The sequence below is a fragment of the Bison bison genome, unplaced genomic scaffold (assembly GCF_000754665.1).
Source record: "Bison bison bison isolate TAMUID 2011002044 unplaced genomic scaffold, Bison_UMD1.0 scf7180017864225, whole genome shotgun sequence".
NCBI classification, from domain to species: domain Eukaryota; kingdom Metazoa; phylum Chordata; class Mammalia; order Artiodactyla; family Bovidae; genus Bison; species Bison bison.
The window spans coordinates 2,083,457-2,096,265 of record NW_011494797.1 but is presented as its reverse complement, the minus strand read 5'-3'; the positions used below and the strand labels follow the sequence as shown (position 1 = coordinate 2,096,265).

The 12,809-nt window shown below is 39.3% G+C and overlaps 1 protein-coding gene across 1 annotated transcript in view; it reads left to right on the top strand.

The window, feature by feature from the left end:
• Positions 1–307: 307 nt before the first annotated feature.
• Positions 308–12,809, top strand: part of GPC6 (glypican 6) — a 1,065,422-nt gene continuing 1,052,920 nt past the window's right edge. Inside the window, exon 1 of the mRNA XM_010845866.1 lies at positions 308–533. Coding sequence (XP_010844168.1) covers positions 518–533 — 16 coding nt within the window. The 5' untranslated portion in view covers positions 308–517. The remainder of the gene's footprint in view (positions 534–12,809) is intronic.

The window sequence follows — 12,809 nt, the reverse complement described above, 5'->3', positions numbered from 1 at the left end:
TACAAGGATGTATTATGCAGCATGGGAAATATAGCCAATATTTTGTAATAACTGTAAATGGAATGTTGGAGAAGGAAATGGCAACCCTCTCCAGTATTCTTGCCTGGAGGATCCCCATGGACAGAGAAGCCTGGCGGGCTACAGTCCATTAGGTCGCAAAGAGTCGAACATGACTAAAGCGACTAAGCACACGCATCAATGAAGTGTAACCTTTACAACTGTATAAAAATGCTTAAAAAATAGAAAACAAAGGAAGGGTGCTTTGTCTATTGCCACATCAGTTCCCACTGGCCACAGATGATGTTCCCTGTTGATGATGTTTTTCTGATGTTGCAATTAATTGCCTCTGGCAAGAGAAAAAGAAGCCTTTCTTTAATTGTTATCTGGACCTGTTCCCTCTCCTGATGCCCTCCCCAACCCATGTGAGGCATTTATCCTCTTGTCTGCTCTGGCCTCTTGTTCTTCCTTCTCGTCTCATATGTGGAATCTCTGATGCTCAAGAGGAATATCTTTGGTGATGCTTGTTTCTGTTGGTAAGCATTCAAGTTCTAGACACCGGGAATGAAGCTGGCAAAGTGCATGCACTGCTTCTCTTCATTACTCCCATTGCCTTTTGTAATAGTACTTTTTGTTTATTTTGCACTGATCTGGGAAGATGAGAATTGCAGGATGGAGCTTGGTTAGACTTGCTTGTAATTGAGAGGCTGGTGGGGGGCAAGCCTGTACATGGGGCAGCAAGAGGTTGGTTCCTGGTAGTGACCGAAAGAAAACCACCCCCTGCACAGCTCACTTTGCTCCCAGCTCTTTCTTCATAGCACTATTTTATGTCAGACTCAAGATCAACTGAATTGATTTAGCTCTTTTTCCTATCTTTCCCCATAGAATTTAAACCTTACAAAGGAAGAGGTATTTCTCTGTACAGTGTGTGTCTGTGTGTTGTACTTTTCCTGTTGTATCCATGGTGCCTAGAATAGCACCTGACAAACAGTAGGCGCCCAATATTGTTTGAAAGCAGGAGGACTGGCCCACAGAGAGTCCAGTGAGCCACAGAGAGCAGGGCTCATGGTGGTGACGGAAGAGGGTGGAGCCTGGTTACGTGGGATCACTTAAGGGTATACTCTGGATTTAGGATGATCTGCACAGTGCAGTTGGAGAAGGCAATGGCACCCCACTTCAGTCCTCTTGCCTGGAAACTCCCATGGACGGAGGAGCCTGGAAGGCTGCAGTCCATGGGGTCGCTAAGAGTCGGACACGAGACTGAGCGGCTTCACTTTCACTTTTCACTTTCACGCATTGAAGGAAATGGCAACCCACTCCAGTGTTCTTGCCTGGAGAATCCCAGGGATGGGGGAGCCTGGTGGGCTGCCATCTATGGGGTCGCACAGAGTCAGATACAACTGAAGCGACTTAGCAGCAGCAGCAGCATCAAAGTGCAGTAGAAAACATTGCATTCAATGTGGAATGTGATGTAAATTACCACTCTTTATCCCCCAATAGGGAATTACCACAATTTCTCTCTGTAAGTTATGTTAGGTTGCACTTAAAAAAATATTAGCCATATTATTCAAATACTGGCATTTATTCTCTAACACAGTGGATTAGAACCCAAAAAGAAAGGGGGTTAGAAGTTTTACTATGACTTTCTACCTGTGTGGGATAGAAATGCAGAGAAATCAACATCTGGGTGATATTTCTGCCTCTTTTTCAAAGAATGGCCTTTTTTTAAATGAAAAGGCATGCCATTACAAGCTTTTAAAAAAGCATCTGTGAGTTTACTGTGTGCGTATATTTGAGATGATTATGCTGTTTCAGTTATTTATTTTTATACCTGCTCTTGGGTTAATCCCCATTAACAAGAAACACTAGTCAAATAGAGCAGTTATTTTGCACATGAATAAATGAACAATAATGTTGTAGGTTGGAGACCATGTATCAGACATTTTGCATATTCTTCATATTTAATCTGCACAGAATGATCTTTGAGAAAGGGGGCATTATTTTCCCCTTAATAAGATGAGAGTATGAATCACACAGATGGTAAAGAATCTGCCTGCAGTACAGGAGACCCGGGTTCTACCCCTGGGTTGGGAAGATCACCTGGAAAAGGAAATGGCAACCCGCTCTAGTATCCTTGCCTGGAAAATCCCATGGACAAAAAAGCCTGGTGGGCTGCAGTCCATGGGGTTGCAAAGAGTTGGGCACGACTGGGTGACTAACACTTGTATGAATCCCATGTAGATTAACAAACCCGCCATCTCTGAGGGCAAATGCAAGGAAGAGTCTGGATGCAAGACCAGGTGTCCCTAAAATCCAAGAACATTGTAGCTACATCATCCAGCCTCTGTGGAGGGTTAACAGCTTTCTGGAACAGCAGTGCTCATCAGGAGTGCAAGTGTTCTGAAACCCAGGTCTTCTGACGCCTGAGCCATTTCTGCTCTTTTCCACTCTAAGAGGATGCATCAGTTTCTGCTTCTAATTAATTCTCCAAGTGCGGAGCCAACTTGGTAAGCACCAGGGCAAAGCAGGAGGGAGCACTCAAAAACAGACAAGGAGCATCCTGAACCCTCCCATCCAGATGCACGGTGTGACCTTTCACCTCCCTATTCATAACGAATGAGTTTTTAATCTGGGAAATGAGGGCCCTGGAGGGGATGCTGGCCGGGGTCTCTTTTATGGCTAGACTTCAATGAAACACAAAGTTAATTGCATCTGATGCACAAAAATGTATTAGATCTGGGAAATGTCAGAGCAAATGGGTGGCCAGGTGAGGGTCTGAATTCACAGTCATATTCTTAGCACCACACTCTCCTGACTGTAGCCATCATGGGTCTTGATTTCTGCCTGGGAAGCTCTACAAACCTAGAAGTTTGTGTCATCCAGTGGGCAATTCACAGCCTTCACATGCATGTGGAATGAGTCCTCCTCTGGATCTTTTTCGGGGAGGATCACTGCTTCCCATGAAATTTCCTCTCTGAGAAGTAAGTTGAAGCTTACTTATTGGACTCATTCTCCAATATGAAAGAAATAGAGAACTTAATTGCTTCCCACCTCTGTAAGCTTCCCAGATGATTTGGTTGGGCTTTGGAAATTGTGTCCTTAGGAATATATGTATCTTAAAAAATAAGCTATGGCTTGGAGATCCTGTTTTTTTTTTTTTTCAAGGCAATTGGAGCCTCCTTTATCAGCTTTTTCATGCTAATTGTTCTTTCTCGTCTCTAACATCTATCCTTTCAGGAGCTACATACATATTCAATTAACTCTACATGAGCTTTCAGTTGAAAACAAATGTACCTTGAAAAAATTTCCCTTTTATCAAATAGACTTTTGTCTACATATAACTTTCTTCCGAGAGATTCTGATACATTATAGAATAAAAAATGCTTTTTGTCCCATGGAGTCATCTAGATACTATGAAGTCATATTTGGGTGTGGTGAGAGAAAAGCATGTTTTTGGGGAGTGGTTGTGATTTCTCTTGTGAGCTAAGAGACAGGATTATTTCCTGTTACCTCAAATGACAGCTTTGTTGTTCAAAAGGTTTCCATTTAGGCTTTTCTGGCCCTTTTTAGCAAGTAAACTTTGTTTTTGAGTATTATTAAGCTTAACAGACTCTAAACATACACACACACAGAATGAAGATTTGACTTCTGGGATTTGATATATTTTGGGGAAGAGTTAGGATGTGCAGAGGGTGTGAGAGAAAAAAAGCAAACGAAACTTCGTCCATCAAGAAGGACTTATAATGCAGGAAGACCAAGAACGTGGCTCAGGGCACAGCAAAATCTGAATTAAGCTTTAACTTATCATAATCGCTCCCATCAGAAAAAGTGCCAATTCTTCCTATTTTTCTAATTCCCTGCATTGGTATAAGGTGAATTATTCCTATTAATTTTTAAAATTAAATTACATTAGAAGAGGCTTGTTGAAAATAGAAATACCATCTTATTACCTCTTGTGTAGAAAGGCTGATTTTTGGTAGATTGCTTGCTTAATTGGCTTCCTTAATCACATTTTTAATCAGCTTGATTTTCTACTGGGCATACTTATGATCACTACAATGATTAATCATTTTCAGGAAAAAACGGGATTCACTGAAATCTTTTGTCAGATGATCTTTCAGATGGAGGTAATACAGCTCCCATTCCCTATGAAACTTTTTTATATAATAACCAACTTGGGTTTGGAATTGATCAGATTGGTAAGATTCAATAATTGTAACCATTCATTTGTTAATTTTTTAGCAGCAGTAACATTTCTGACAGTCTTGGTTTCTTTACGAAATTCAGTTGCATAGGAGGTATAAAGCCCATTCTGAATCTCCTCATTTATCAAATAATTAAACGGGAGCATAGCAAGGCAAAGAAGAAGCATGGGAAGATGAAGCATCTTTAATGAAAGATGAAAATGAATGAATACTGAGAGAAACCAGTGTTTCTGCTTAATTTTCAGTGTGGGTATGAAGCAAATAGGCAGAAAAGGAAAGCTAGCTAGAGATGCACATCAGTCTTTAACTGTTCCCTGGCTCATTCATTCCTTTGACCTGTTCTTGTCTTTAGCTATATCTGTACATGTTCCAAGCACCCTTTTCCTCCCAAACCCAGCGTGTGTCTCTGTCTCCTGGCACATACCATTTTAGTTGGGGAAGCTGAGCTATTGAGGGACGCTAAGACATCATCAGCGTGAACGGAAGGTAAGGGGATGAAAAATGTATCAGATACAGCTGTGTTCTGGCCATTGTTTTGAGGAAGTTGCAATACCAGAATTTGCCAGTAGGTTGCTTATGGTGTTGGACAGATCATTTCAGAACAGAGACCCTTGGTTCTCTAGTCTTTATAATGAAGGGTTTCCACGGTCTTTTCTAAATAGAGCATTCTCAACTTCTCCTGTACTCCTTTTATCCTCTTGGCCATGAACTTGGGGTGTGGTTTCCCTTGAATGGAGCTGAGAGTGCCAATTTAATTCTAGCCTGGAATCTTTCTCCAAAAGACTCCTTAATCTTAACATAAAGAACCTTGTTACTTCGTAATTGAGTAAACTGGTAATGGGTAGAATTAAGGGAGATACTGACCAGGGTCAAAAAATAGAGGCTTCTTCTGTATGTTATCTACTGCTATGAAACTTAGTACCTTTTGAAATACCACAAATTCATTATTCCCAGAATCCAGAATCCTGTTGGATTGGCTTTTTTACATGCAGCTCCAGATTAGGGTTCTTAGAAAGTGAAGATATAAGTTGCAAAGCTTCTTGAAGCTTAGGTTCTGGGACTTGAATAGTGTCAATTCTCCTACATTCTACTGGTCAAAGCAGCAAAAGGACAGTCTGAATAGAAGACTTGGGAAATAGAATTCACCACTTGTTGGGAGGTATGGCAAGGAGTTTGTGGCTGTATTTAATCTACCACACGTGGACTATCATCTCATCCTCCAAGATCCATGCCACATGCTTAGTTAAGACACTTTTTTGGCCGGGTCAATATGCAGCCTTAAAATCCTTTTTAACACAGTGCTCCAGGCAGCCACCACAAATCAATCATAACTGCCACAAGAAATGAAATGTATCTGCCATCTGGACTCTGCAGTGAGCTATTGATGGAGGCTGGGTAGGAAATTCAGAGCTCCTGGCTTTCATTCCAGCGTCTTTTCTTTCTCCATCACTCTGTCTCCTCACTTTTGGTCAGTTCTTTAATATATCTCAAATTATTTTTAAAAAGTCACTTATTTCTATCTCTAAACTTTCTAAAAATATGCATCTTTTGAGTTTCTGAACAATACCATCATGTGTTATGTGTTTCCTACATAGATTATGGCATAAACTGCTGTTTTAAGTGTTATCAATTTGGATACCACCTTAACCAATGATAAAACTTGGATCAATTCAAATGATGACATCTGGATCAATAATGCAGCAGTGGGTATTATGTGACTCTCGACATGAAATGATGAGAAAGTTACAATATCTCCCCTGAGCATTCTTGCCAAATCCAAGAGTTGAGAAGCAATCAGACAAACACAGATCATGAGATATTTCACAAAAGAATTAGTTTGAAATCTTAGAAAGGCGTCAGTTTCTTGCAAAATTTGCACCCACCCTCCAAAAATAGGTGAAGGACTGTGCTAGATTAAATTCAATGAAAGAGACATTTAAAATTTTCAGTTCATGATTCTATATTGGATTTGACTTTGGATTTTAAAAAGTTATAAAAGACCTTATTAGGACAATTGGGGATTGCATATTAGATAGTATTATTGTATCAATGTTACATAATTTTGTGTGTGATAATTTGTCAGTTATATAGGAGCATGTCCTTATTTCTAAAGAAAAAGGATGATGTATTAATATTTAGAGGGGAAGACTCAAGATATTTGCAACTTATTTTCAAATGGGTCAACAGAAAATATGAATATTATATATATATGTACATGTATGTATACAGTATATATATATATGAATATGAACATATAAGATGTTTTTTATTACTGAAGGAGAGAGAAAGCAAATGTGGCAAAAATATTAATTTACAAATGAAGGTGATACATCCATATGTATTCATCATACTTTTAATTTTTTTGAAGGTTAGAATATTTTCAAATTAAAGTCACTAATTTGTGATTTGTGGTTGAGACAATGCCTGATTTTGAGCTATTCTGATAAAGTATCCAGTGCCAACTATATGATTAAATTCTAAGGAATTCAATTTCAGAATGCTGCATTTCTAAAAGGCACATTTTCTTTACTTACAGACATATGCCAGGAGAAGAATCTCATGTATAGGCAGTTGTTTGAATATGGTAATTGATAGGAAAAGTTGACCAAGTAGAAAACTGTAATGTGTCATAATAAAAGATGGTGAGATTTGCCTATATGTTCTGTGGGCATCATGGTTCACAGAGTTATATATTATCCCAGAAGCCTAGGATGACAAGGGTTTCATTTCATTCTGCTCATATTCTGTGAATGACTTTGAGCAAGTCATTTTAAGTTGGGTGGAAACTTGGTCCTCCCATAAAATGGAGAAGCAAATTCTGATTTACATTTTGGATTAATTACCCAAGTGCAAAGTTTTATAAACATCCAAATGTTCAATCTTGAAGACACATAGAGTATTGCCATGCTGAGGAGCTCAGGTAATACTTACTGATTCTGCACCTGTTTAGAGGTTTCCTTACAGGATCCTGTGTAAAGTTTCATCCTTTACCTGTGAGTTACTGTGCTGAGAAATCTGCCTGTATTTTAATAAATATGTTTTCCTACATAGCTCTTAATTTTTTCTTATATAAGGCTGGGTTTTGAGGAGGAGGTCTAGATAGAAAAAAATACCCCTGACTATGTCATCTGTGAAGGGGTTGTGCCAACTGTCTGTGCTCTAGAAGTGTGGGTGGTTGAAAATCTATGAAATAATTAGCCACTCTAAACTGTGCTTCATAATGTCTAAAAATACTGCTCTTCTTAGAGAAGGCTGAGTCTTCTGTAGATTCAGAGGAGAAGAGATTAGCCATGATCTGGGTGTAACAGGGTTGGGAATGGTTTGGGTGGATGAAGGAGATCTGAGAAAAGAAGTCTGGCGTGCATGTTCATCGTGTGCACAGACATTGCAGGAGGAACTCCTGTGCCGACACAGTTGTTGTTTAGTTGCTAAGTTGTGTTCGACTCTTTGGGACCCCATGGACTGCAGCATGCCAGGCTTCCCTCTTCTTCACTATTGCCCAGAGTTTGCTCCAATTCATGTCTGTTGAGTCAGTGATGCCATCCAACCATCTCATCCTCTGCTTCAGTCTTCTCCTTTTGCCTTCAGTCTTCCCCAGCATCAGGATCTTTTCCAGTGAGTCAGCTCTTTGCATCAGGTGGCCAAAGTATTGGAGGTTCAGCTTCAGCGTCAGTCCTTCTAGTGAATATTCAAGGTTGATTTCCTTTAGGATTAACTGATTTGATCTCCTTGCAGTCCAGGGGACTCTCAAGAGTGTTTTCTAGCACCACAATTTGAAGGCATCAATTCTTTGGTGCTCAGCCTTATTTATGGTCCAACTTGATATACACTTGGAGTCCTGCCTGTTGGATGAAACTGAGTGATATTGTTGGATAAGAACAGTGAAAGCAGTGCAAAACTCATGGTAGGCAATACAGATTGTTGAATAGGGGACTGACTGGAGAGGCAGTAAATTTGAAACTAAGTAATGCATGGCAACATCATGCAGAGAAAGAGCAGCAGATATCTTTCCCTTGGAAACTTTGTGTGAGGATGAGTATTCAGCTCTGAAATACAGGCTCTAGTGAAGCACCATTCGGGAAGTTTCAGAGGAGTAAGGTTCTATGGAAGTAGTAGGTGATGAGGGTTGTGATCGATTAGTGATGTCTGCAGAGGTCAAAGGTGGAACCATAATAGCACATGAGTCATGTATTTTCTGTTTCTGAACTCAAGGGAAGAATAAAACAAAAATTCCAACCTATGTGATGGAAAAAATAATTGGCAACTGGTTTGGAAGAAAACGGATGATTTGGTTTCAGTTTGAGGACCTTCTATTTGAGAACAACACGTTAAGTACATCTGAGGTCACTGTCGCTAGTTCCTGCCACGGGCTTTGATGCACTTACCAGAGGGTGTTCAGAATAGAGAGGGTGTAGACACTGGAACTGCTTTGAGGTCAAGTGAATACACAAGTAAGCTGCTTGTTTGTACACACACACACATTTTCTTGTCACGATCACTCCCTGTTCCACATATCTGTTTAATTCACGTGTCATTTGGTGAATAGTCACCATGTAGTACGGTCAGTCAGCTGGCCGCTGCATTACTCCACTCATTAGTGTGAGAAAGGACAAAGAGTATAGCATTCTTCTTTAATCCAGAGGAATCTTTAAAGAATTATAAACAATAATCATTGAAACTTGATGATTATAGCAGGCAAGAATCAGTGCTTAATTTTGAGACATTGTGATTGGAACTGGTGCCTCGGATGGAGTTTGGGTTCCATATTTAATTTATAAGCTCTGTGCCTTGGAATCATACTTCCTCCCACTGGGCCTTGGTTTCTATAGCTGAAAAGAGGAAGTACTGTATACACTAGGGATGGTGAGTGTGTACTGTCTCTCTTTTACCCTGTGTCCCTGGTAAACAGGGTCTTTGCCACTGATCTTGGATGAGGTGTCACAGGCATTTCAGTACTTGGCTTGTGACCAGGAAATTTTTGTTGTCTTCACGATTTCAATCACAAATGAAAAATAATGAACAAGAATAGCCATGGCAAATATTTGTTGAGTTTTTGTATGTGCTGGGTCCTGTGCTAAGCACTTTATTTGTAATATGTTAAGATGTATATAAACTTGTGTGTGTTTTCAATTAAGAAGGAGGATGGTTAAAAGCAAGTGGAATTTTTGGCTCAAACTATGAGATTAGAGGATCAAAATTAATTGGGATAACTTAAGAAAATGGCCAGTGGTGGCAAGAAAACAGGGCTCACTTTTTCATTTCTAAAAACCTAATCTAATAGAACATCACTGACCAAGTGTTTTACCAAGGGAATTAATGATTAGGTGAATGAGTAAAATTGTGTGCCAAGGATTGTTCTCAGCTCATGGATCCAGCTTCTTATTGTCGGATCAAAATCTACTGACCTGTTAATACCTTTATTCTGTAGTATTCACCTTATTCTCTCCACTAGGAACTTTCAGGTTTTAAAATAAGGCCCAGTTGATCATCCTTCATCACATTCTTTCCATTCAAAACCATTGATTATAGACTGTACTTCCTTCATCAGCTACATAAGGAGAGGTTTTAGAAAGTTCTTACATTGGTATACTCATTTGTCATCACTAAACAATAAAGCCCCAAATCATTATCCTCATTCCTTAGAGCTAAGGTTTCAGGTGTATATTAAGTGAAAGAGCAGCTGGTAAAGCTTTTATAAGGTAAAGTCATTATCATGGCTCCTAACAGTAACATCATGCCTGCATTAGGACTGTACCCTGCTTTAAAGAATATAGGCCAGTTATTTAAATAAATTATCCCTAGTTTCACCTGTTAATACTTTGAAAAGAAAGTCAGCTGAAGACAGCATTAGTGAATTCTGACAGTTGGGATACAAATTTATTATGACAAGTTAATTTTCCTTTTAGTTTCTAGGACTTTTATAAAATAAATGGACCTACACAGTGTATTGAATTAATGGATTTTATTTTTCATCTGAAGGAAGAAGAAAAAAAAAAAGCTTATGAAGTACTACCCTAGAACTCCAGGATGTTCATTGAATTTCTGGCTCATAATATAGCTTCTAAAAAAGCAATTATAACTTTCATCTTAAACTTCTTCCAGTGACAAATCTCTCCGGAGTGACACTGGATTCCTTCCTTAGAGAGCATCTCTTTTCTCAGGGGAAATGATACTCAGCAGCATCCAAAATAGTTTTAGCCAAAATTAAACTATGGAAATTGGATCCAACCCAAATTTGCCATGATTGCATACATATATGTCAATTACATCTCTCGCCCTTAAGACTTTCCCAAATTCTCTTGCTTCCCATATCACATAAACACCTGTCTGCCACAGATGCATGTTGCCATCTTCTGTCCCTGGACTCTCCATATGAGATATGAAACTATTACATTTTTAGCTAACGTTTTTTCCAGCAGACTGGCTAAGCCCAGTGTTGGTTCCCATTTCTTGATACTTGGTAGCTGAGAGAGATTACTCTAGCTGCTAATATGGTCCTACCTGTGTTGGAGTCTTCATCAAAAGACACCAAGCCTGCTAGGGATGAGGAAGTACAGGGTGTCTGTTCATGACCTGCTTCCCTCATCATTGCCCACACTGTCAAGCCGATGTCCCACACAATGTGGATGAAGGGATTACTGTGACAGTGTCTGTCCACATCCATTTATTCCCAGCACCCAAGGCAGACTCTTCGGCTGCACTGCATGTCAGTTTGATTATCTTAGAGGCTGGAGACATGGAGCAGAGAGTGAAATTTTTCAAATGCTGATTGAGAAAGACTCATGTAGTGCAGTCAGACAGAAGTGGGCAGATAAGAGTTTCCCAGAGAGTGGGCGCACAGCACACTCTGTGATTACTATTACTATTAATATTATTATTATTCTGTAATCAATGTGATTTCCTAGACACATTCCTAAAAGTTCATTCTCTAATAGAGTTCTCAAGAGAAATAAAAAAAAAAGTGAGCAGCTCTATGTTGCTTCTGAAATAAAGATTGTTGACAAAGCTTCTATCCATCCATGTAACGGAAAAGGCACTGTGTTCACTTCTCCATTATTTAGGAGTGACCAGATGGAAAAAAAAAAACCTTCACCCTCTACTTTAATATCTTGATATACTCCTTATGTAGAAAGTAAAGATCTATATCATAAGTGGGTAGAACTTAATTTTAGAAGGAGACTGGGTAGCCAGCATCAGCATCAGTATCCATGTGATGCTTGATTCAACTGCATTTTCAGCGCCTGGTTGAAAGCTGTAGAGCCATTATCTTTTCAACATAACCATAATTTCCAGTTCTGTTTATAGCTACCAAAGGTACCACTTAAGAACTCTTTCATAAAAAATGCCAAGTCATTAATTGATGTATTTCTGGCTCATAAAGTAGAAACAAATTTCCCCCAGAAGAAATGAGTTTTTCAAACAAAATTGAGCATCGTATATATTGTTATAATAAAGCAAAACCTAGCAGGAAGGGTTGGCTAGTAGAGCAACACCACCAGTTAGGTCCTAAATTATTTATTATGTGTGAATCTGAGTGTTCACTTTTGACCATCTTTCCATATCCCTACAATGGCTAATAAACTAATGCTTAGAAAATAAGCACAAGGTCCTTTTATAAATTGTATTGGAAACCTGCCTGGATCCTGTAATCTCAGGCATTTAACTGGTTCCTTGATTTCTATATTTATATACACATGGATTTGACTTGTGTGGGGATTGGTGGTAGGTGTTAGGTTGTTTATAAGAGGGATATAAAAGAAAGCATGATTATCAGTGGTAAAATAATCCAAGTATTGTTCTGGATTTTTTTTTTCTTTTAAATTTTATTTTATTTTTAAACTTTACATAATTGTATTAGTTTTGCCAAATATCAAAATGAATCCACCACAGGCATACATGTGTTCCCCATCCTGAATCCTCCTCCCTCCTCCCTCCCCATACCATCCCTCTGGGTCTTCCCAGTGCACCAGCCCCAAGCATCCAGTATCGCGCATCGAACCTGGACTGGCAACTCGTTTCTTACATGATATTCTACATGTTTCAATGTCACTCTCCCAAATCTTCCCACCCTCTCCCTCTCCCACAGAGTCCATAAGACTGTTCTATACATCAGTGTCTCTTTTGCTATCTTGTACACCAGGTTATTGTTACCATCTTTCTAAATTCCATATATATGTGTTAGTATACTGTATTTATGTTTTTCCTTCTGGCTTACTTCACTCTGTATAATAGGCTCCAGTTTCATCCACCTCATTAGAACTGATTCAAATGTATTCTTTTTAATGGCTGAGTAATACTCCATTGTGTATATGTACCATAGCTTTCTTATCCATTCATCTGCTGATGGACATCTAGGTTGCTTCCATGTCCTGGCTATTATAAACAGTGCTGCGTTGAACATTGGGGTACACGTGTCTCTTTCCCTTCTGGTTTCCTCAGTGTGTATGCTTAGCAGTGGGATTGCTGGATCATAAGGCAGTTCTATTTCCAGTTTTTTAAGGAATCTCCACACTGTTCTCCATAGTGGCTGTACTAGTTTGCATTCCCACCAACAGTGTAAGAGGGTTCCCTTTTCTCCACACCCTCTCCAGCATTTATTATTTGTAG